Source organism: Oryctolagus cuniculus, chromosome 7 (assembly GCF_051225735.1).
Source record: "Oryctolagus cuniculus isolate XC-2025 breed Fujian yellow rabbit chromosome 7, ASM5122573v1, whole genome shotgun sequence".
NCBI classification, from domain to species: Eukaryota; Metazoa; Chordata; class Mammalia; order Lagomorpha; family Leporidae; genus Oryctolagus; species Oryctolagus cuniculus.
Genome location: NC_142873.1, coordinates 163,577,848 through 163,599,679, shown reverse-complemented (window position 1 = coordinate 163,599,679; position 21,832 = coordinate 163,577,848). Strand labels below are relative to the sequence as shown.

The window sequence follows — 21,832 nt, the reverse complement described above, 5'->3', positions numbered from 1 at the left end:
CAGCCCCAGCTAAGATGCCCCCGAGTCCCAGGGCCTCACTGTTGGCCCTGAGCCTGGGAAGGGCTGGCCCGGGAGGGAGGCTGTCACCAGGACCCGGCAAACGTTGGAGACGGACGTCCGGAGAATGTTCTGGGAGAGCTGCGGCGGTGCCCAGGCAGCACCTGCTCTGACACCCACGCCCCGACACCCGTCTGCTGGGCCCTCGTCTCCTGCCGATGGAGGACGCCTTGGGGGGAGGAAGGCGCGGCGTTGAGTAGAAACTTCTGGAATGAGCAGGGGCAGACTGCTGGGAGCTGCTGATCCGGAAAACACAGCAGTGAGGGCGGAGGGGAGCTGGCCGCTCGGGGGCCCAGGCCCGGAGCCCAGCCTCCCCCCAGGAGCGGCTGCAGGCAGCTCACGGTCGGGGGTGGGGCACGGTGCCACGGGCGGGGCCCCTTCCTGGAGGGCCTCGGCCCCCTGCCCGACGGAGCCCGTGCCCGCGGGCGACGCCAGCAGTGAGAACTCTGGGGGACGTGGTCTTGGGGGAACCCGCCTTTCTTAAGCTGTGTCTCGGTGGGAGTTTGCTTTTGTAACATAATAAACCACACGTCCTGACTTCGGGCTCTGGTGACTGTACCTGGGCCGCCCCCGGGGGGGGGGCACGGGGCCCCCAGCCATGGCCGCCAACGCACACGGGGCCTCCGTCTAGGCAGGGGCCGCACAGCCCGCCCCCACCCGCCCTGGCACCCCGGCCGAGTCTGTGCCGGCAGCGGGTGATGGGGCTGTGGGGTCTCGCCTCGCCCTGCCCCGTGGAGCACTCGTGGGCAAAGCAGGGGGCTGCCCGGACTGCCCGACCCACCCCTGGCCTCCAGAAACACAGGCCCACGACCTTCATCCACGCCCTAAGAGGCCAGCGTTCTCTGATTTTTGTTTAAAGGTTTACTGGGGCCGGTGCTGTGGCGTGGTGGGTAAAGCCGCCACCTGCAGCGCAGGCATCCCATACGGTGCCATTCATGTCCTCGCCCCTCTGCTCCCTGGTGGTGGCCTGGGAGGGGCAGCAGAGGACAGCACAGGTGTCTGGGGCCCTGCTCCTGCCTTCAGCCTGGCTCAGCTCTGGCCATTGTGGCCACGTGGGGAGTGGACCAGCAGATGGAAGACCTCTCTCTCCCGTTCCCCCCACCTCTCTGTTCTAATTATATAATTTGGAGAGAGAGAGAGGGAGAGAAAGAGGGAGGGAGAGAGAGAGAGAGGGAGAGACGGAGGGAGAGAGGGAGGGAGAGGGAGAGAGAGGGAGGGAGGGAGGGAGGGAGAGAGAGGGAGGGAGGGAGGGAGAGGGAGGGAGAGGGAGGGAGAGAGGGAGGGAGGGAGGGAGAGAGATTACATCGGCTCGTCTGTTCCCCAAATGCCTGCAGCAGCTGTGCTTCCCCAGGCCGAGGTGCAGAGCCGGGAACTCCAGCTGGGTCTCCCATGTGCGTGCAGGGGCCAAGTGCTCGGGCCTCATCGGCTGCCTCCCCGGGGCATTAGCAGGGAGCCAGCTCGCACCGCGCCGTGGGATTCCAGTGTGCAAGCACCGGCCCCGACACCATGCGAGCCTGACCCCAAGCCGCTCTGTCCCCGTGCGCCCTTGGCGGGAGCCCTGCTACCACCCGGATGCCCACGAAGACTGAAAGTGACTTTCTGTGTCTGAACTGTTCTGCCGAGGGCTAGGAAAGGGCGCCCCCTGTCGCAGGGCCCTGGGTCTGAGCGCCAGCTCCAGCTATGCTCCCTCGTGCCGGTCCTGCTGGTGCACCCTGGGAGGCACCGGGATGGCTCAGGTATTTGGGTCCCTGCCCCTCCAGGGGATCCAGGTGAGTTCTTGGCTCCAGACAGAGCTGGGCGGCATTTGGGGAGCCGGGGGTGGGAGCTCTCTGTCTCTCAAATACAAAAAATATTTAAAAAGAGAAAAGAACTCCATGTTCAGGACCGGGCCGGGCGATACCCCCAGGGGCTTCACCAGCAAGGAGGTGCCTCTTCCCATGAGGCCACGGTGCAGGGGGCTCCCCAGCCTTGCAGAGAACAAGAAACGCGTGGCTTAGTCGAAAACAGAGTGGCAGCTCCAATCCGACCACGTCAATGATTATGCTGAGTGTTAGCTGACTGAACGCCCCCACTCAGAGAGGACCGGAGTGGATCATCCTTGGAAAGCCAGACCCAGCCCGGCTCACACGAGGCACGTCGGACTTGAGTGCCAACACAGGGCAGGCGCCGAGGCGCCCTGGGACGCCTGCTCCCTACCGGTGCCTGACGAGTCCCAGCCACTCCACTTCCCATCCGGGTTCCTGCTGAGGCGCCCGACCACAGACCAAGAGCTTGGGCCCCTGCAGCCGCGTGGGAGACCCTGACGGAGCTCCAGGCTCCTGGCTTCCGTCTGGCCTAACCTGGCGGTTGCAGGCAATTAGGGAGAAAACCAGCAGATGGAAGATCTCAACTTCTCTCTCTCTCCCTCACTTTACCCTCCAAGTAGATGAAAATAAATAAACATTTAACAAAAAACAAGTAGAAAGACAAGCAGGTTGGAAAAGAACAGACAGGGAAAACAGCATGAAGTTGGAAGACCGCTCTCTCTCCCTCTCTCTCTGTCCCTCTCTCTCCTTCTCTCTCCCTCTCTCTCCCTCTCTTTCCCTCTCTCTCCCTCTCTTCCTCTCTCTCTCTCCCTCTCTTTCCCTCTCTCCCTCTCTCTCCCTCTCTGCCTCTCCCTCCCTCTCTCTCTCTGCCTCTCTCTTTGTGCCTCTCTCTCTCTCCCTCTCTCTCCCTCCCTCTTTCTCCCTCTCTCTCCCTCTCTGCCTCTCTCTCTCTCCCTCCCTCTCTCTCCCTCTCTTTCCCTCTCTCTCTCTCCCTCCCTCTCTCTCTCCCTCTCTCTCTCTGCCTCTCTCTCTCTCTCTGTGCCTCTCTCTCTCTCCCTCCCTCTCTCTCCCTCTCTCTCCCTCCCTCTCTCTCCCTCTCTCCCTCTCTCTCTCCCTCTCTCTCAGCAGCTGAGAGGAAAGAACCGTGGCTGGGCATCGGGCACAGTGGCCAGGAGACCACGTGGACGCCCGTGTCCACATCAGGGGGAGGGCTCACGCCCTGGCTCTGCTCCTGACTCCAGCTCCCTGCTGACCGCCCCCCCCCCGAGGCCAGGGATGGCTCAGGTACCTGGGTCCCTGCCTCCCACTTGGGAGACCCAAGATTGTGTTCTGGGCTCCTGGCTTTGGCCTGGCCCAGCCCTGGCTCTCGTGGGCACTTGGGGAGTGGACAGAGATGTCTGTCTGGCCCTCTGACCCTCAGCCTTCAAACACAGGTAAATAGAAAGGAGGAGGGGGCAGGTGGTGATGAAGATGATGATGATGATGAAGACTTCAAGCAGAAAACCGGCAGTCATGAGGAACGGGGCCGCGCGCCCGAGCGCCTTCACCGTGGTTATTACGAGACACTGAACCCAGCAGCTGGGGCAGGCGGGGCCTGGGGCAGGCCGGGCCTGGGGCTGCTGCCCCCTGGGCAGGAGTCACTGCACAGGGGACGGGGCAGCGGGGGTGGGGTCGGCGCAGCAGCCACCCAGAGCCGACGCGAAGGAGGTTGCGGCAGAACGGAACCGACGGCCCGGAAGCCCTCAGTCTGCGTCGGGGCTCGAGTTCTGTCCGTTTGCATTCCACGGTGCGCTTAGGCTGCCAACCCTGTGTTGCTTCCTTTCTGTACACACGGCCGGGCCACGGCCGCTCTGCGGGGGCGAACGGTGCCGGGAAAACCGCATCTTCCCACGCAGAGAGGAGCTCGGAGTGTGGGTGCGAAACCTGCGCCTCTCGGAAGAAAACGGAAAAGCTTCAGGGGAACGGGGCAGCGTGGTTTCTCGGATCTGACGCCAGGCAGAGGCGGCAACACCAGCGCCCTTTATTTCATCAAGAGTGTAACATGTGCTTCAAAGGGCACCATCATCAGTAAAAAGCAACCCACAAAAGGGGCAATATTTGCGAATCACGTGTCTGATGAGGGATTAATACCCAGAGCACACACAGGCTTCTAACGGGGCCGGCGCTGTGGCGTAGCAGGTAAAGCTGCTGCCTGTGATGTGGCCACTCCATGGGGCGCCGGTTCGAGACCCGGCTGCTCCACTTGGATCCACTTCCGATCCAGCTCTCTGCTGTGCCCTGGGAAAGCAGTAGAAGATGACCCAAGTCCTTGGGCCCCTGCACCCGCATGGGAGACCGGAAGAAGCTCCTGGCTCCTGGCTTTGGATCGGCTCAGCTCCTGCCGTTGCGGCCAACTGGGGAGTGAACCAGCGGATGGAAGACCTCTCTCTGCCTCTGCCTCTGTCTGTACTTCTGCCTCTCAAATAAATTTATTGTTTGAGAGAGAAAAAGAGGCAGAGGCAGAGGTCTTCCATCCGCTGGTTCACTCCCCAAATGACCTCAATAGCTGGGGCTGGGCCAGGCCAAACCAGGAACCTCGAACTCCGACCATGAGTGCAGGGGCACAGGGACTTGGCCATCTTCCACTGCTTTCCAAGGCCTAGCAGGGAACTGGATCGGAAGAGGAGCAGCTGGGACACAGGCCGTGTCTTAACCCACTGCCCCACAACACCAGCCCCCAGTCAGAGAAAGGGACGCTTCTGAGTGTGAGTTTCAATCAAGGACACTAAGATGTTTGTAGCAAAGCCGCCGACGCAGGTCAGATGGCGAGTAATGAGGAGTGTGGATGACAAAGGCGGGGGAAGAAGGGGACAGGAGGACGGGCAGGTGGCCTTGGCCGCTCCCCGCCCTGTGGCAGCTGCCGTTTTGGGGGACAGTCTCCTCGTCTTGCTCGCAGAAAGCGGAGAGGGGTGTGACCTGCCCGTTTCTGTGGCAACGTCTGTGATGCCACACCGACTCCCAGGATGCCCTGGAACGAGGGGCCTCTGCGGTCCGTGCAGTGTGCCACGCCGAGGAGAGGGCCCCAGGAGCGGCTGGAGCGTCTTGGTTCCGGCTGCCATTCCGCTCTTTGTCCCGCCTTCCTGATGTTACCTAGAAAAACCAGCTCGTCCAAGAGGCAGAGCTGGGAGTCCAAGCCGATGGTCAAGGGCCTGATGGCTCTCCAGACCATGGCCGGCCGGGACAGCCGGAACCTGGAGGAGAGACTGTGCCGAGCCCAGCGCCACCTCAGGCTGCCCGAGGTCGTCCCCAGCCACCCCTGGAAGATGGTGTGTGGGGGGTGCGGGCTGGCAGGGGCTCATAGGAGGGCGTGGTCAGTGACTGGCCCCTCCTGCTTGCAGGGCCCACGTGCACCTGTCACAGGCAGGTGTTTCCCAGGGTTCAGGCGGCCAAGGGTCTGCGTGCTGATGGGGGCCGTTCCCTGCCAGCCCTGGCTTCCTCCTCTTTCCCTGGGAGGCAGTTGCCTTGGACTGCTTCCCCCTGCACACTGAGGCTCCCTTGCCCTGGATGGCCAAGGCCGGGGTGCGTGCTCAGGCCCACGGTGCCCAGGAGGGCAGCGGAGGGGAGAGGGGAAAGAACCCAGAAGGGCCTGCGGGAGGGTTCACTGTCCCTGCCTGAGCCTAGGAGCCGAGCCGGCCGCCTGGGCTCCGTAGCATCTGAGATGGACTTTGGCTGACAGCAGCGGTGCCCGCCGGGCTGCCCGGGGGAGGGAGCGGGGAGGGCGGCTGTGCACCACGGCGGGGCCCTTGCAGCTGGGGCAGGCGGCGGCACCTGGGGCTCGTCTCTCCAGGACGGTCTCACGGCGCCCACTCTGCAGAGTAAACTGGACCTGGAGAGCCCCACCAGCCTCACGCCCGCCCCTGAGGAGCAGGGGATGGAGCTGAGCCTGCGGCCTGGCTGCCCGCAGTTCCACACCAGAGCCACGTCCACGTCCCAGCTCGGTGAGAGCCACGGCCCAGGGCCAGCGGTGCAAGCCGCCTGCCTCCTGGCTCGTGCCAGCCTGCGCGGGCCTCAGCCGCTGCCCCCAACACCTGCTCGGAGTGCGAGCTCAGGGGAGGGGACGCCAGCAAGACCACCTGGTGCGGGGGTGGTCACCGTCACCGCCGCCTCTTCTAGTCGGTGATTACTGGGGGAGGGGGGACGGGGCCTGCCCCGGGGCTGGGCTGGAGCCTCTGCAGGACTTCCGAGGGTGCGTGTACTGAGGAGAGCCCCACCCTGCAGGGGCTCAGGCACTCCAGGGGCTGCTCTGGGACCCCTGAGGCCTTGCTCTGATGCACCCGTTGTTCAAGTCCACGTGTGGTGGAGAAATCTGCCGTGGCTCCCGCCTGGTGTTTACAAACGATACGGCTGACAGCCTCGGGCCTGGAGACCTCGGGATGGGAGAGCCTGGCCGTCACCGCTTGTGCCTCTGCGCCTGCAGATTCTGCCACCATGCTGGCCCTCCCCAGGGAGGAGTGCATCGGCCCGGAGGCCCGGAGGACGGAGGACCCGCTCCTGGGAGGACGCGTCCTGGACATGAGTGTGGACGGTGAGGGAGGACCAGGGCCCATGGGGTCCTGGGCACCAGGCCTGCTCCCCTGGGGGCGCGTCTGCGGGGCGGGCCCTGCCTTCACTGAGTGGCTGCTGAGTTCCTCTCTCTGGCGAAAGCGCGGCGAGGATTTTGTCGCCCGCTCGGCCGCTGTGCCCCTCACAGTGGGGCCGGGGACGCCTCCCTGCAGACACAGGCAGCCACTGCACCCCCACTTCCACGAAGATGGACACACAGCTGGATGCCCCTCCTTTGCAAGGGGACCCAGAGCCTGGAGCCACCGGCTCCCCTGGGGCTCCGGAAGGTGGGGATTCGGCCTCAGTGGGGGGAGGGGGTGCTGAGGCCCGGGGGGGGGGGCGGGGCCCGGGTGCCGGGGGCAGCAGAGGACGGACCTGGGGCCGGCTTCCAGCCAGGTGCCTCCCTCCTGGGATTCGCCACACATGGCAGGACGCTGCCTCCACTTCTCTCTCTCTCCCTCTCTCTTTCTCTCTGAATTGTTTATTTATTTGAAAGGCAGAGTTACAGAGAGAGAGAGACAGAGATCTTCTATCCGATGGTTCACTCCCCAGATGGCCGCAATGGCCAGGGCTGGGCCAGGCTGAAGCCAGGAGCTGGGACGTGAAGGGGGTCCGTGCTGCCGGCGTCCTGTGGGGGAGCCTGGGGGAGTGAGCCTGGTCCAGGGCGACCAGGGCTGGGGGAACGTCCCGGCCAGGAGGAAGCTGGCCGCCCTGGTCCCCCGGGGCTTTGCAGGGTGCGTTAGGTGCCAGCACAGCTTGTAGCCGACACGCCCTTGGAGGGAAGACCCCCAGGGTGGGCTCGGCCCAGGTCGCTGGTCGTGACTTCCGTCCAACCCGCAGAGTGCGCCTTCGCCACTGGGGCTGGACGTTCGGGCGATAGTGAGGGTGGCGAGAATCGGGAGACAGACAGACACGAGTCGGGTGGGCAGACGGGGCTGCTGGGCAGTCCTGGGGGGGGGCGTCGCCGTGGGCACCCAGGGCGGATCCTGGCCGCAGCCCCCGTCTGCTTCCCCCCCAGGCCGCCCCCTGCCGTCCAGCAAGAGCCTCTGTGAGCTGAGTTACTTGTGGAGGTGCAAGGAATCCCAGACCCGGAGTCCCAGCAGCAGCAGCCTGCAGGCAGCCCAGAGCCCCCAGCCCAGGAGGGTGCCCTGGTACATCTCGGTCATCCTGGAGAAGGTGCCCGCCCCGCGCGCCCTCACTCCACGCCCCGCCCTGGAGGCTCTGGTTCAGTGTCGGATCAGCCGTGGCCCCAGACGCCCCACCCGCACAGCAGAGGCCCTCTGGACCCTCACACGTGGCCCACATGGCCCCCGTGGCGGCTGAAGCTGGCCGGAACACGCCGGCACGTGTGACCTCCCCTGACCCAGAAGCTCCCCCTGTGTTTGATCGGGGAGACCATCGGCTCCGAGCCCCGGGCCACACACGGGTCGATCCCCGGGCGCTCTTGCCAGGGAGTCTGGGCCGTGTTTCCCCTCTCGCATCCCTCGTCCGATTCTGGTGCTTGCGCCGCTCAGAAGGGCCGGCGTAACAGGAGGGCGCTCTTCTCCCTGGAACGCTGTTCCACTTCCTGTCCAGCTCCCTGCTAATGTGCCTGGGAAAGCAGAGGAGGACGGCTCAAGTGCCCGGGCCCCTGCACCCATGTGGGAGACCCGGAGGAAGCGCCTGGCTCCTGGCCTCAGTTTGGCTCAGCCCTGGCCATTGAGGCCATTTGGGGAGTGAATCAGTGGGTACAAGATTCTCTCTCTGCCTCTGCCTCTCTCTCTCTCCTTATTTTTTTTTAAGACATGTATTTTTATATGAGAAGCAGAGAGAGAGAGAGAGAGAGAGAGGGAATCTCCCACCTGCTGGTGCACTTCCCAAATGGCTGCTGCAGCGGTGGCTGGGCCAAGGCCAAAGCCAGCAGCCAGGAACCCCATCTGGTTCTCTCCTGTGGGTGCAGGGACCCAACTCCTGGGCCAACTTCTGCTCCCTCCCAGCTGCATTTGCAGAGAGCTGGACTGGAAGCAGAGCAGCCGGGACCCGAGCCGGTGCTCCGGTCTGGGACGCCAGCACGGCGTGTCAGTGTGGACCCCACAGTTGCCTCCCGCCACGTGACGCCACCTCTGAGGGTGACTTGAGACACAGTGGTCTGCAGGTGCCCGGGCGCTTCAGAGAGGCCGTGGAGAATGGAGTGAGCACACGCGTTCATGTCGGTGCTATTTTTAAAAATCCACGTGCAGCTTCTTCGTAGTATGTGTTCTCCATGAGCATTTTGAAGACCCCTTCTATGCATGGATTCCACATCGTTTTGCCCCCAAATCAACTTACCTTTTCATGCCATTTTCTGCAAACTTTTAGAAGCAGCCCCGCGTGTGTTAAAAGGATCGCAAGGTTGTCAGTAAGCCAAACAGCGGGGGAGGGGAGCCGCAGGGGGAGGGGCTGCCGGCGCGGCCGCCACCAGGAGCTCCGGGCGTCACTGGGGTCTCCGTTCTCTCCTCCGAGCCCCTGGGGATGCAGGCCGCTCTGGGCAGCTCGGCAGGAGACCCGCGGCTCCTTCCCGCCTCGCGGCCAGGCACTGAGATGTGATTCCTGTCACGGCTTCTCCCTGCGCCGCTGAGCCTCAGAGGTCGAGGACAGTGGTAGGAATGGCACACGCAGGGCCGCCGTGTGACGCAGGCGGTTACGCCACTGCCTGGGCTGGGAGCGCCCAGCCCAAGCCCTGCCACTCTGCTCTGACCAGCTCCCTCTAACACGCGTGGGAGGCCGCAGGTGACGGCCCAAGTGCTTGGGTCGCGGCCCCCAGGGGAGACCCCGGTGGAGCTCTGGCTGTGGCTTCAGCCTGGGCGGGGAGGGGGGGGGAGAGCCAGTGGCGGAGGCTGTCTCTCCCTTTCCCTGCGGCCGCTCGCTCCCCCCTTCGGGTTTCACCTGCTGTTCTTTCCCTGAATCCCTGCGATGGCCGAGGCCCGTGTCCCCCTCGTCATGGCAGTGGAGACTCCGCCTCTGTGTCGGGCTCCATTCTAACCTGCTCTCCGGGGCTGCACCGACGTGCCTGAGGCTGGGGCTAGGTAAAGAGGAAAGGTTCGGGGGCCGGCCCTGTGGCGTAGCGGGCAAAGCCGCCGCCTGCAGTGCCAGCATACCCTATGGGCACTGGTTCGAGTCCCGGCTGCTCCTCTTCTGATCCAGCTCTCTGCTGTGGCCTGGGAAAGCAGTAGAAAATGGCCCAAGTCCTTGGGCCCCTGCACCCACGTGGGAGACCTGGAGGAAGCTCCCAGCTCCCGGCTTCAGATCAGCCCAGCTCTGGCTGTTGTGGCCAATTGGGGAGTGAACCAGCGGATGGAAGACCTCTCTCTCTCTCTCTCTCTCTCTGCCTCTCCTTCTCCCTCTGTGTAACTCTTTCAAATAAATAAATAAATCTTTAAAAAAGAAGAAGAGGAGGAGAGGTTCATCAGGCTCCCGGCTTTGGAGCTGAGAGTCCACCCTGGGCAGCCCCTTCGATCGGTTTGGCCTCTGGCGGGGCCCTGGCTGTGTCACACAGCAGCCGGCCTGGGATGAGCAGGTGCCAGGGGGTGACGGCCAGGTCACGGGGTCACGACGGGAAGCCAGAGAGTGCAGGACATTGTTCCCGTGAGAAAAAAACCTCAGGGAACCCCATCAATCCCCGGAGACTGCACCACCTCTCACTAGCCCCTCCCCTTAAAGGGCCACACCGGGGACCACACTTGCAGCACATGGACCCCCCCCCGGGGAGGGGGACACACTGAGACCACACACACCCCCATGCAGGGCCCAGGGCAGCAGACCCGCCCCCCTGCTCTGGGGCGTGTCTGGAGGTGGTGTGGCCGTCCAGCCCACGGCTGCTCCGTTTCCTGCCAGGACCGCCGCCTGCGCCGGCTGGAAGCCGAGATCCAGCGCCTCTCCAGGCTGGAGACCCAGGTCCGGAAGAAGGAGGAGGAGCTCCTGGCGCTGCAGGAGGAGAAGGAGGCCCTGAGGAGGCAGCTGAAGGGGCTGCTCCGGAGCAGGGGCCCCGAGGCGGCCCCGTCCCCTCCCAGGAGGGTGAGCCGGCCCGGGCGGGCAGGGCTGCGGGCACCACTTCCACCGCGCCCCGGGCACGGCCCCAGGGCCACCCCACCCCGGGGCCTCGGGGTTTGGGTGACAGAGGTGGGCGGGAGCGTGAGGGGGGGCGGAGCCACGAGCTGGACGCCTGGGCATTTGCCGTCCCCCCTCCCCCGCTGCCCCACCAGGCAAGGCACGCGCTTCCCACCTTCGGCTCCTCCCTGGGACCTGGGGCCCTGCTCCCCTCAAAGTGTGGAGGACGGGAGGCTGGCGTGGGCCTCCTGGGCAGCGGGGCTCGGGTCACCCTGACCGGGCGGCCAGTCCCTCCCCCGACTCCCAGGCTTGGCCTCGGCATCCTGGTGGGGACACGGTCTGCCCCTGCCCTCTCCTGGTTCCTGGCCTGGGCTGCTCACCTGGTCTTCCCAGCATTCCCATCCTTGATTGGACACGGCCAAGCTCATGCCGGGGGCAGGTGGGGGAGGGTCAGAGCCAGGCTCGGGCTGTGCCGAACGCCTTGAGGGCGCCGGGGCGCGTGCTGGGCCAGGGCCGGCAACGACGCACAACGCGTGCCAGCCTGAACCCGGCCCTCGTCCTTCTGGATGGGCGTGCTCAGCCCGCAAGGCCCCTCCCCCACAGAGCTGCTCCACGACGCGGCACCCACTTCCGGTCACCCGCTTGGGCGTGGGGACGCCGCCTGCCCCCTTCCGGGGCGGGCGCTGTGTTCACGCCAGGGCCTTTGCAGGGGCGGCCCTCGGAAGCCACGCTGAAGCTGGGCAGGCTGAGCATCCTCAAGGCCCTGGACAGGGACGAGGAGGAGCCGCAGCCGCGCACTGAGGTCTGGCCCTGCCGGGGGCCCCCCAGGCCGCTGGCCGCGGATCCCCCAGGGCTGTCCCGGTTGGTGCGGATGCTACACGCAGCCCTGGCCGGGGCGGGCCCTCCGCCACACTCCAGGGCAGCAGCGGGGGGGGGGGGGTGCGGTGGAGGTGGGCTGGGAGGCCCCAGGTCCGTTCTAGTCTCCTCACCCAGGAGGCACAAGGCTGGGAGCCCCTGAAGCCTGGACCAGGCTGCCGGCAGGTGCACCCCTCTCCCTGTGCACCCATAGCAGCCCTGAACGAGGTCCCCACGCCCCCGTGCAAGAGCCCCACCGCCTGGGGCGCTCACCTCCCCCCCACCCCTTCTCCCAGACGCAGGAGGAGAGCTCAGCGCCGCCGGCCGCCCAGGAGCCGGGACTGGAGGGCGTCAAGGAGGAGGAAGTCCCGGAGCCGGGGCCTGAGCCGGCGGAGCTCAGGAGACACAGGGACCAGGCGGGCCAGCAGGGGGCTGCGCAGGAGAAGGCCCGCGAGGGAGAGGAGGAGGAGGAGGAGGAAGAGGGGGAGGAGGAGGAGGAGGTGGAGGAGGAGGAGAGGGAGCTGACGGAGGAGGAGGAGGACGTCTTCAGGTACCAGGCGTACTCCCTGACCGACACCTTCGAGGAGGAGCTCATGGCCCAGCTGGAGGAGTACGAGCTGGCTATCCTGGAGTTCCAGCGCGAGCTGGAGCTCACCAGGAGCAAGCACTCCCTGGCCACAGGTAGCGCCGTGCACGCGGCGGGCGGGCGGGCGGGCGGGGCTCTGCCCGCTCCGCGCGGCCCACGCCCCACCCCTCTGCGCACCAGGAGCCATCACGTGTCTGCAGCGCCAGATGGATTTCCAGGAGTCCCGGATGCGAAAGACGCACATGGAGAACGAGGCGCTGCAGAAGGAGCTCCGGGAACGACGCCAGCAGCTGCAAGCCATGTCCGCCAAGGTGGCTGCGCGCACACGAACCACCGGCCGCCGCGGCTCGGGGAGGCACCGCCCGAGGGACGCTCTGAGCTCGGGGTGCGAGGCGGCTGGCCCAGGGGCCCACCCGGCTGCCGGGAGGCTGAGCCCCACGAGCCCGGCCACAGCTCTGCACCGCCTCCTGCCAGAACGTTTGTCCCTGGGCGGCCCCTGGCCCCCTGCGTGCTCGGGGGGGGGGGGGCTGCTGACCCACGGCGCTGCTGACCCACGGCACTGCTAACCCACGGCGCCGCTGACCCACGGTGCTGCTGACCCACGGCGCCGCTAACCCACGGCGCCGCTGACCCACGGTGCTGCTGACCCACGGTGCCGCTGACCCACGGCGCTGCTGACCCACGGTGCTGCTGACCCACGGTGCTGCTGACCCACGGTGCTGCTAACTCACGGCGCTGCTGACCCACGGTGCTGCTAACCCACGGCGCCTGCTTGCTTTGTTCTGCTAAGCATCTGTAGTTGTTTCAAAGTCGCTTTCCTAATCGTCTGAAGAGTCGGATCCCCCCCAATGCCTGTCTATCGTGACCCCTCCCTTCCGCTGCTCCTCCCCCACGGCCACTGCTCTCAGTTCTTCTAGAAGGTTCTTCAGGGCTCTCTCTCCATATCCGGAAGTGGCGTGCTCAGAACACCATTCTAGATTTTTCCGCATCTTCCCTCTTCCCTCCCCTCCACGCCCCTCCCAGCGTTGCTGCATCGCATCCGCGGGATCGGTGCGCGTCTCGCTAGGACACGGAGCCACACGCCTGTAACTGAAGCCAACGCTCTGAGAAGCGACACTAACATTCGTTACACAGAGTTGTGGCTTTCCAAGATTTATTTATTTATTCTGAAGGCCAGAGTTACAGAGAGAGGGAGAGAGACAGAGCGAGATCTTGCATCTGCTGGCTCACTCCCCAGATGGCTGCAATGGCCAGGGCTGGGCCAGGCGGAAGCCAGGAGCCCCATCCAGGACCGGGCGGAACCAGCAGAGCACCCCAGTGCCGGCCCCTCTAGAGCCATAAGTTGAGGGCTTTCCTCTTGGTTTGATTGGATTCCCCGAAATCCAGGACACCGGCAGGATTTCCTGCCTGGGAGGTGACAGACACAGCGCTGGTATTGCAGGGGACAGATGCGGGCAGCAGGCCCGCTCTCCACGCTCAGCAGCCACATGTGGCCTCCTGGGCCTGGGGCCTCTGCAGGGTCTGCCAGGGTGGAGAGCGGGCAGGGACCCAGCGGCTCGAGGTCGGGCCGCCTCCCTCCCTCCTCAGCCTCCCCGTAGATGGGCTCCGGACAGCGTCTTCCGGGGGCCCACCCAGGTCCTGGTCCTGCAGCTCTGCCACGTCAGAGGCCACACGACCGTCTGCTCCCCCGCGCCGTGGGGAGGGCGGGGCGGGGCGGAGTCAGACGCCGCCCCATCTGTGCTGCGTCCAGGGCGGCCCGGGAGCTGACCGCTCGCTCCTGTCTCACAGTTCTCCAGCCTCCGCGAGGACAAGAAACACCTGGAGCTGATGGGGCTCACCGAGAGGGACAACCTCCTGCTCCGACAGGTGACCTCCGGGACAGTCCCGCCCTTGCCGCCAGCCCCGATGCCTCCATGGTGTGGGGCTGTGGGGGCGGCCGGGCCGCAGGAAGCCAGCGGGAGCTGCCTGGAGGTGGGCGGGACGAGATGGGCTCGCTCTGCCCTCCCTGGCACCCCCAGCAAGTGTCGGAGCTGGACAGCGAGCTCGCCCGGCGGGGCCTCCTCATCGCAGAGCTGGAGGCCAAGGTCGGCGAGCTGCAGGCGCAGGTGGACCTGGGCCAGAACCACCTGCACAGGCAGAAGCAGCTGTGGGAGGACCTGCAGGGCAGGAACGAGGTGACCCGGCAGGCGGAGCAGCAGGCCCGCGTGGCCCTCGAGAGCACCCAGGCCAGGGTAGGCCGAGCCCCCGCCCGCGGCCCCCGCATGGCGCCGGCCCAGGCAGCTGTGCGCACAGGGCACTGAGGCAGGAGGGCTCAGCAGGCCCCGGGACCCCAGACCGGCTCTGGGCCCCGCCGGCTCAACTCAGGCCCTGCTCAGCGCCACGGTGGACGGTGGACGTGAGGGCAGGCACGGGGCGGGGAGGAGCCACGCATCTGCCTCTGAGGGCCCTGGGCGCCCAAAGGGAAGGCGGCAGCGAGCTGGCCTGGACCTGGAACCCAAGCAGAAGCAGAGGCGGGGTGGGGTGGGGGGGAATCCCAGCACTGCCCCCGCCCGGGAGAGCCCGGGGTCGCCGCCCTCGGGCTGGCTCAGATGTCACCGCGACCCGGTTGTTCCTGCAGAGCTGGGCTTCAGTCGGGCACCCGTGCCAGCGACAGTGCCCGGCTGGCGGAGGCACAGCCTCAGCTTGTTCCCGGCTGAGGGTTCTGTGGTCCCAACGGCGGCGGTGGCTGTTTCTGCTCACCTCCGGGGGTGGCCTGGGCCCTGGCACCAAAACCCCCAAGACCCTAAAGGCCAGCTGCCTATGTCCCCAGCACACCGTGGTCCCTGGGAAGTGGAGGAAGGACCTGTGAACCCCCCGGGGGTGGGGGTGGGGCACGGGAGCTGCAGGGACCTCCCCCGGGGCCTGATCTGAGTGGGGAGGGGGCGGCCAGGGGTCACGAGGGGCTTTTGGACTGTGCGGGTTTTACTTCTCCAAAGTGCTAGGGGAGAGATTTGGGGTTCGGCGAAGGCCGCCTGGGTGTGGGTTCTGACCTGGTGCCCCCAGCTCAGCCCACCCCAGGTTCCTGCCCCTGAAGCCGGGCGCGGTGTGGCTGGTGCGGCTGGGCCTTTGGTGCCTGGTGCGGCGCAGCCGGCTCGCCAGGCCCTGCCCCTAAGCCGGGCGCTCTGTTCCCTCCGCTCGCAGCTCGAGAGGCTGAGGAATAAGATCCTCCAGGCCACCTTCAGCGTCACCGGGTTCAAGTCCCTGTCCACCGAGATCACCGACGGTGACATCCTGGAAGCCCTGCAGGTCCGTCTGGGGCTTCTGGGCCAGGGCCGGGACCTGCCGCGGGGGCAGAGGGAAGCCTGCTCAGCCTGGCTGTGCCGCCCACCCGCGCACAGCGACCCCAGGGACTGGGCCGGCAGACCCTCCCTCCCAGCCTCAGCCACCAGGCGCCCCAGGCACAGGCCGGGAGCAGCAGGGCCCCGGGGCAGAAAGTATGCACGGTTGGGGTTCTCGCAGGCACAGTCGGCACCCGGGGGGCTCCGCACTCCCCCAAGCCGCAGGTGTAACGGGGAGGGCAGGGGACCCAGCTTCTCGCAGGCCTGGCCTCCTGCAACAGGGCTGCCCTTTGACCCCAGCAGGTGCCTGGGACTTTGCAGCCTGGGGGCGGGGCAGAGATACTCAGGGGGCGGGGCCTGTGGCTTTGTTCCTGCTTTTTGGAGGAAGGGGGGCATGTAGGGGAGAAAAGAGGAGGGGAGTAGGGCGTGCTGTGGGGCGCGTGCTGTGCCGCCTGGGGAGAAGCTGGGGGGGGGCATGAGGGGCTGATCACGTGCCCCCCAGGGGCCCAGGCTGAGGGAGACACAGGGTCTCCTCTACATGCCTCCCTGTTGGCCTGGGCTTTGCTGGCAGAGCCTGAGTGCCACAGAGCCGGCTGCACGTGCCACCAGCACCCCACCCTTCCGCAGGCCTCTCCGGGGAGCGCGGGGAGGCAGCTGGGGCCCCCTCCACTGGGCCCCCTCCAGGCCGGGCTCCCTCCACTGGGCCCCCTCCAGGCTGGGGACCCCCTCCAGGCCAGGCCCCCTCCACTGGGCCCCCTCCAGGCCGGGCCCCCTCCAGGCTGGGGACCCCCCCTCCAGGCTGGGGACCCCCTCAGGCCGGGCCCCTCCAGGCTGGGGACCCCCTCAGGCTGGCCCCCTCCAGGCCGGACCCCTCCAGGCTGGGGACCCCCCCTCCAGGCCGGGGACCCCCTCCCGGCCGGGCCCCTCCAGGCTGCGTCTCGTCTAGAGGATCATCACGGAGAGGAGCGACTTCCACACGCAGCTCAAGCAGAAGGGCGTCAAGGTGCCGCCGCTGCAGCAGTCGGAGGCCGCGCTGCCCATCAAGTCCAGGAAGACCACGGCCAAGTAGAGGCCGCGCCCAGGCGGCCCCGGCCGGAGCCCCGCGCGCCGGAATTAAACCTGCTCTTGGCCGCAGCCTCCTGCTTCCTTCCTGGGACCCTCGGCTCCAGAACTCACTCCGCCGGCGGCCCCAGCTCCTTCCCCGGGAGACCCCACACTGAGCAGAGGCCCCCCCCCCACCGCCCCGGCCCCAGGAGGCCTCGGCCCAGCCCCACGCCGCCGCCTGCTCCCGGTGGCCGCGCCCCTTCAAGTCTGGGACCCCTCGACGGGACCCCGAGGCCGGCAGCGGGTGGGCAGGGGCCGTGGGCGGGTCATCGCTCCTCCGAGCGGACCGGACAGCCCGGGAGGGCAGAGACCACCGCGTCTCCTCCACCTCGCGCCGGCGCGGCGACGTGCGACCCTCGCGCAGACCCGGGCCGCCCGCCCCGGCCGCGTCGCGACCGCGGGCCTCTCCCCAGCGGTGCCCGCCCGGCTGCGGCGGCCCCGGGGACACGATGGGGAGGGCGGGCACGCCCGGCCGGCCGGAAGGGGACGGCGCCAAGGGCCTCCGGCAACCCCCTGTGAGTTTGGGCGGTCCCGCGGCGCTTTCAAGACTCGGGGACCCCGGCTCTTTGCAGACCCGAGCCCCAGCGCTTCCGACCCCGGCCTGCCCCGCCCCCGCGAGGCCCCGCCCCCAAGTCCCCGCCCCTGCCCCCGACTCGGTTCTGGCTCCGCCTCGCCCACCCCAGCTCCGTTCCCGCCTGCCTTAGGCCACGCCCTCCTCATTCCCGCTGCCACCCCTGCTCCAGGCCCCGCCCACCCGGACTCCCGCCCCGGCCCCGCCCCGCCCCCAGACCTGGAGACGCGTCTGCTCCGCGCGCAGCGGCCGGGCTCCGGGGCACAGGTGAGGAGTGGGACGGGGCCGCAGCTTCCCTGTGCGGCTGCAGGCAGAGGTGGGCAGAGCTGCTGGGCGTCCCCGGGGCCGTGGGGTGGTTGCCAGCCCGGATATGCCCGCTCAGCCCCCAGCGGCCGCCCGAGGACGCCCCTTGGGCCCTGCTCTTCCCGGCCCGGGCTGGGCCGTTCCTCTCCGTTTTCGTTCCGTTTCTCAAGGCTGGAAGCATCTGCCGCGCCTGAGACCCCGCTGGCCAGGCCCTGAGACCCCGCTGGCCAGGCCCTGACCTGCTCCGGAGGCGTCAGCGCCACCGGGACCCTCCCTGTAAGTGCGGGGTCCTCCAGGAGCTTTGGGGGGGGCGGAGCCGCTTGTGCCAGCACACCCAGGAGGCCAGGGCACCGGACAGGCCACTGCTGTGTCCAGCCAGGATGACCCGCGGGCCACTCGTTCCAGCCCAGTTAGCAGATCCCAGAATCCCGCTCTCCCAGGCCTGAGTGCCCCGCGGCCCCAGGCGTGGGCGGAAGTCGCCGTGGACATGGAGGCTCAGCCCTGTGGGGGCCGGGGTCCCACCAGCTCCAGTGGAGTCGAGGCAGTGAATGTCCTGCGAGAGCAGGAACCCTGGGACCGGGAGATGGAGGACCCCGAGTTCTCAGCGTGCCCCCGCCCCCCCGGCCCCCTGCCCCTGCCCCTGCCCCCCGCTGTCCCCCCCCCGCCCCCCAGCGTGACGGTGCCCTGGGGTGACGGCTGCACCTGTGCTCCTTCAGGAGTGGCCCTTGTGCCCGGGGAGGCGGTCAGTGGCCCTGTCGCTGTGCTTTGCTGCTGGGGCGCCCCCAGCGCCCCCCCCACCGTGCACCCCAGCCCGCTGCCTGCCACTGGGTGACATGAGAAAGCGGGATGTCCCCTGGGGCCAGTCTAGAGCAAGGCTGGGCTCCTGCCCACCGTGGGGAGGGGCGGGCCTTGGGCAGCCCCCTCCAGGGGTCTGGGGGAGCAGAAACGGCCCTCCAGGAGCGCCTGCCCCCTCCCCATCTGGCGTGGCTCTTGGGTCCTGCGCACAGGACCACCGGGAAGCCGGTCAGCATTTCCTGCTGCTGGGGGCCTGAGGCTGCCTGCCCAAGGACCCCCACAGCTGGGCAGGGGCATGGGGGGCCCACCTCGTCCCGTTCTACAGCCTGGGAGAGCTCTGGGAGTCTGGTGCCCCTGCCTTCTGTCAGCTCAGGAGGGTGGAGGGCTAAGGAGGTGCCGAGGTCCAGTGTCCAGCATGGACTGGGGGCAGCCGGCAGTGGCAAGGGCTGTCCCAAGCCACGCCCTGCCTGCAGTCAGGGTGCCAGGCACCACGCGGTCAGTGCTAGGAGAGATGGCCGGGACCCTCCTGCTCCTGGCACCCATCTGTCCCCCACCTCCTCACCTCTGCGCGGCCTGGACCTCCCAGCGCACTCAGAGGCGGTGTAGGGGCGGGGCTGCATGGGGGGCAGGCCAGGGCACAGCTGCTGCGGCTGCCCAGGACTGAGCAGCCCCCCCCCCCCCGGCCGTGCCAGCCACCGCCCTGCCCCATCCCTTCTCTCGCCAGCCTCTCGGGCCAGCAGCCGCCTGTCTGGCCGGGCTGTGGAGGAAGACGGTTATCAGGTGCACCCGTCCTCTCCCAGAGTGGCACGGGCTGTGCTGGCCGCCCCTGATAACCGTGTGTCTGGGGGCCCCGGGGGGCCGTTCTGAGGCTCGCACATTCCTGAGGTTGGGGCGCGGGCCTCTGGGCCCCCGGGGTTGGAATTCCCCTCCCAGTGTCACCCTTGCAAGCTCCTTAACCGCTCTGCGGCCCGGTCACCTGTCCAGTCCGGTGAGATGGTGCCGGGAGGGGAGCCGGCCCACTGAGTGTCCCGTCCCCTACGCCCAACCCAGACGGTGCCTCGGCCAGCACCCCGCATGGGGCAGTGCTGGACGGAGAAGTGAGCCTGGTCGCCTGCCCCGGCCCCGCAGCATGCAGCCCCAGGAGAGTGGCGTCCACTACAGCAGGTGGGAGGACAGCAGCCGGGACGAAGTCAGCATGGCGGCCACGTCCGGCACGGAGGAGGCCTCGTGTTGTGACAGGTGAGGGGCCCGGGCCCCCCTGACCGACTGGCCGTCTGCCCCGGGGGCCACCTGCTCCTTTCCCTTCCAGCGCCAGTCCCAGGCCCCACACGTCGGGGGGCCCTCCTGTGCTCCTGGCCTGGGGCTCACCGCCCGCTGCTTCTCGCCCTAGGACCTCCCGGAAGCTGTGCACGGGCAAGCTGGGGGTGGCCGTGAAGGTGCTGGGCGGAGTGGCCCTCTTCTGGGTCGTCTTCATCCTGGGCTACGTCACTGGCTACTACGTGCACAAGTGCAAATAAACACCGCCTGTCACCCACACTCAGGGCTGGCTGGGAGGTGGGCGCGGGGCGGAGCCCCCCGCTGCCCTCCACACACGACCGCCCACGCACAGAGCCCCGGGGCACAGGAGGACACCGCGTGAGACCCCCGTGAGGCCTGACGCACCCGTGCACTCCCACACAGCCTCTAGCACCTGTGGCGGAGCACCGGGCCTGCCCTGGCCCGAGCCCCAGCCACGCCGGGCGCTGGCCTCCAGCTGGGGCTACTCCAGATGGGGGGCTCCTAGGCAGACTCCCTGAGCGCCGCCCCCACCCCAGCCCCCAGGAGGGGTCCTCCCCACGGGCCCTCTGCAGAGCTGTGTGGCCCCCTCCCTGCCCCGGACTCGAAGATGCTTCCTGTGCAGGACGTGGAAGGGACCCCGACCCTCCTCCCAGCCTCCCTCCCACCCCCACCCTTCCCGGGCTGCCCTCCTCACGGGCGGGCCCAGCACTGGGCACCAGCAGGACCCCAGGGAGGAGCTGGCTCGTCCCTGCGTTCCCTGTGGGGGAGGGCCTGCACACGGAGCAATCATTAACCAAGTGCTGAGTGGACAGCGGGTGACGGCCTCCCGCTGCTCGGCCGGCCGCCCGTGGCGAGGGGACGGCTCCTCCCTGGCAGCCCCGCAGGACCCCCTGGTGGAGACACGGGCAGGCCTGAGATCTGGCCAGATGTGGCTGGACCTGCTCTGCCCTGGGGCCACGCCAGGCACCCGGGGCCGCTGTCCCACCTCCCTGGCCACCCACAGGACCCCTCTGCTGACTCAGTCTGCAGGGCCATGTGGCGAACACCCTCAGGAAAGAGGCCCCGCCCCAGGGCGGAGGGCAGGTGACACGGGGGCAGCGCTGCCCCAGGCGGGGAGCCCCGGTGCCCTGGACTGCAGCACGCACCGGGTCCAGCAGTCCAGTCAGCGCAGGGGCTCAGCCAGGCCAGGCAGGGAGCACAGGAAGCTGTAGTCTGCCTCCCAGAGGGCAGCGGGCCCACCCCGTCTGTCTGCTCACTCCTGGGCCCACCCCGTCTGCTCACTCCCAGGCCCACCCCTCTGTCTGCTCACTTCTGGGCCTAGGGCCTGCCCCATCTGCTCCCGGCCTGTCCTGGGGTGGTCTCCAGGCGGAGGTCCTGCTGCTGTCACCGCAGGAGGCCTGGGCCTCGGCACTGTCTGGCAGCCGGCTGGAGCCCCCGCCAGAGCCCGGGCACTGCAAAAGGGGGACTGTGGGGAGGGGCCGAGGCCACTGGGCCCGGCCCCCCACAGCCCCGCCTCAGCTCTGGCCAGCAGTCAGGCGAAGCCACAGGACACAGGGGGAAGTGGTGAAAGGAATGGACAGAGCCTGGCGCTGGCCCAGCGCACCTGGCCAAAGCCTTGCGTCCTCACCTCAGCCGCGGGGGGCAGGGGCGGCCTCTGGGGTCAGCATCGGTCTGACCCGGCCCTGTGTGCCTTAGATGGAGCCACAGTCCGCCCGGCCCGCCCCCTGCAGGAAAGGCTGCGGCAGAGCCGCGAGGGGCCCTTGAGCCACCTCCGTGAGTGACCCCCAGGCCTCAGGCCCGGAGCCAGGCTGCCCAGCGCCAGCACAGCAGGGAGGGCGGGTCCTCTGGGCCTGCGGCTTCCCCCAGGGCCCTGCCTGTGACGGCTGGCGGTGGCTGCGGGCCCAGAACGCACTGTCTTTTTCTAGTAGGAGTTCAAACTATTCAGATTTCTTAAGAAATCTCTTTTAAAGATTTATTGGAACAGCCGAGCGATAGAGATCTTCCACTTGCTGGCTCACCTGCCAAATGGCCACAAGGGCCAGCGCTGAGCCAGGCTGAGCCAGGAGCCCGGAGCGCGGCAGGGGCAGCTGCGCCAACACCCGCACGCGCGGGGAGGACAAACAGGGCCGGAGCTCGAGTTTTCGTCAGCGTTCCGCGGCAGCGCGGACGGCGGCACAGGCCTCGCCGAGCTGAGCCACACAATAACCTGGCACGGCTTCCAGAGGCCGGGCTCGGCGAGTCCCGGGAGGAAGCTCTGGCTGCACGGCAGGGCAGACCTCCGGCCAGCACCTGGGGTGCGGGGGGGGGCCGGGAACCCCACCCCAGGGAGAAACCAAACAGAAGGCAAAGCTGCCACACTGGGCCTCGGCCCCCCGTTCCCTGGGGCTGGGAAGGCCCAGTGGGGACGACTGGACCGGGTCCTGCGGCCCAGCCACGCCCCAAGCTCTAGAAAGCCCCTGCTTGGTTCTGGCGTCACCAGCAGAACCCTGGGCCTCTGGTTCTGAAGGTCGAGCCC

At 67.8% G+C, this 21,832-nt stretch overlaps 2 protein-coding genes across 3 annotated transcripts; both read left to right on the top strand.

Annotated features, from left to right (window-relative positions):
- The first annotated feature begins 5,038 nt into the window (after positions 1 to 5,038).
- On the top strand, positions 5,039 to 16,400 carry CCDC27 (coiled-coil domain containing 27). The gene is made up of 13 exons (XM_089299406.1): positions 5,039 to 5,167; positions 5,716 to 5,839; positions 6,319 to 6,426; positions 6,617 to 6,747; positions 7,284 to 7,619; positions 10,326 to 10,475; positions 11,218 to 11,310; positions 11,660 to 12,044; positions 12,130 to 12,260; positions 13,738 to 13,815; positions 13,968 to 14,180; positions 15,130 to 15,234; positions 16,213 to 16,400. Exons 1-13 carry the CDS (start codon positions 5,039 to 5,041, stop codon positions 16,333 to 16,335), a joined length of 2,106 nt encoding a protein of 701 aa, XP_089155532.1. The 3' UTR covers positions 16,336 to 16,400.
- Positions 16,401 to 17,056: 656 nt separating this feature from the next.
- SMIM1 (small integral membrane protein 1 (Vel blood group)) lies at positions 17,057 to 19,575 on the top strand. Of its 2 annotated transcripts, none has more exons than XM_051828338.2 (4): positions 17,057 to 17,208; positions 17,415 to 17,520; positions 19,168 to 19,278; positions 19,430 to 19,575. In XM_051828338.2, exons 3-4 carry the CDS (start codon positions 19,169 to 19,171, stop codon positions 19,554 to 19,556), a joined length of 237 nt encoding a protein of 78 aa, XP_051684298.1. In that variant the 5' UTR covers positions 17,057 to 17,208; positions 17,415 to 17,520; position 19,168; the 3' UTR covers positions 19,557 to 19,575. The 2 variants fall into 2 exon arrangements, with proteins under 2 accessions (XP_051684298.1, XP_051684297.1); XM_051828337.2 differs by having other exon boundaries at positions 17,058 to 17,208; positions 19,090 to 19,278.
- Positions 19,576 to 21,832: the final 2,257 nt, after the last annotated feature.

Bases quoted from the DNA above. Each gene is read 5' to 3' on its own strand.
- CCDC27 (XM_089299406.1), top strand. From the start codon at position 5,039: ATGGTCAAGGGCCTGATGGCTCTCCAGACCATGGCCGGCCGGGACAGC. The intron at 5,168-5,715 runs GTGTGTGGGGGG...CCCACTCTGCAG, and splicing joins CCAGCCACCCCTGGAAGATG to AGTAAACTGGACCTGGAGAG. The intron at 6,427-6,616 runs GTGAGGGAGGAC...GCCTCCCTGCAG, and splicing joins CCTGGACATGAGTGTGGACG to ACACAGGCAGCCACTGCACC.
- SMIM1 (XM_051828338.2), top strand. From the start codon at position 19,169: ATGCAGCCCCAGGAGAGTGGCGTCCACTACAGCAGGTGGGAGGACAGC. The intron at 19,279-19,429 runs GTGAGGGGCCCG...TTCTCGCCCTAG, and splicing joins GAGGCCTCGTGTTGTGACAG to GACCTCCCGGAAGCTGTGCA.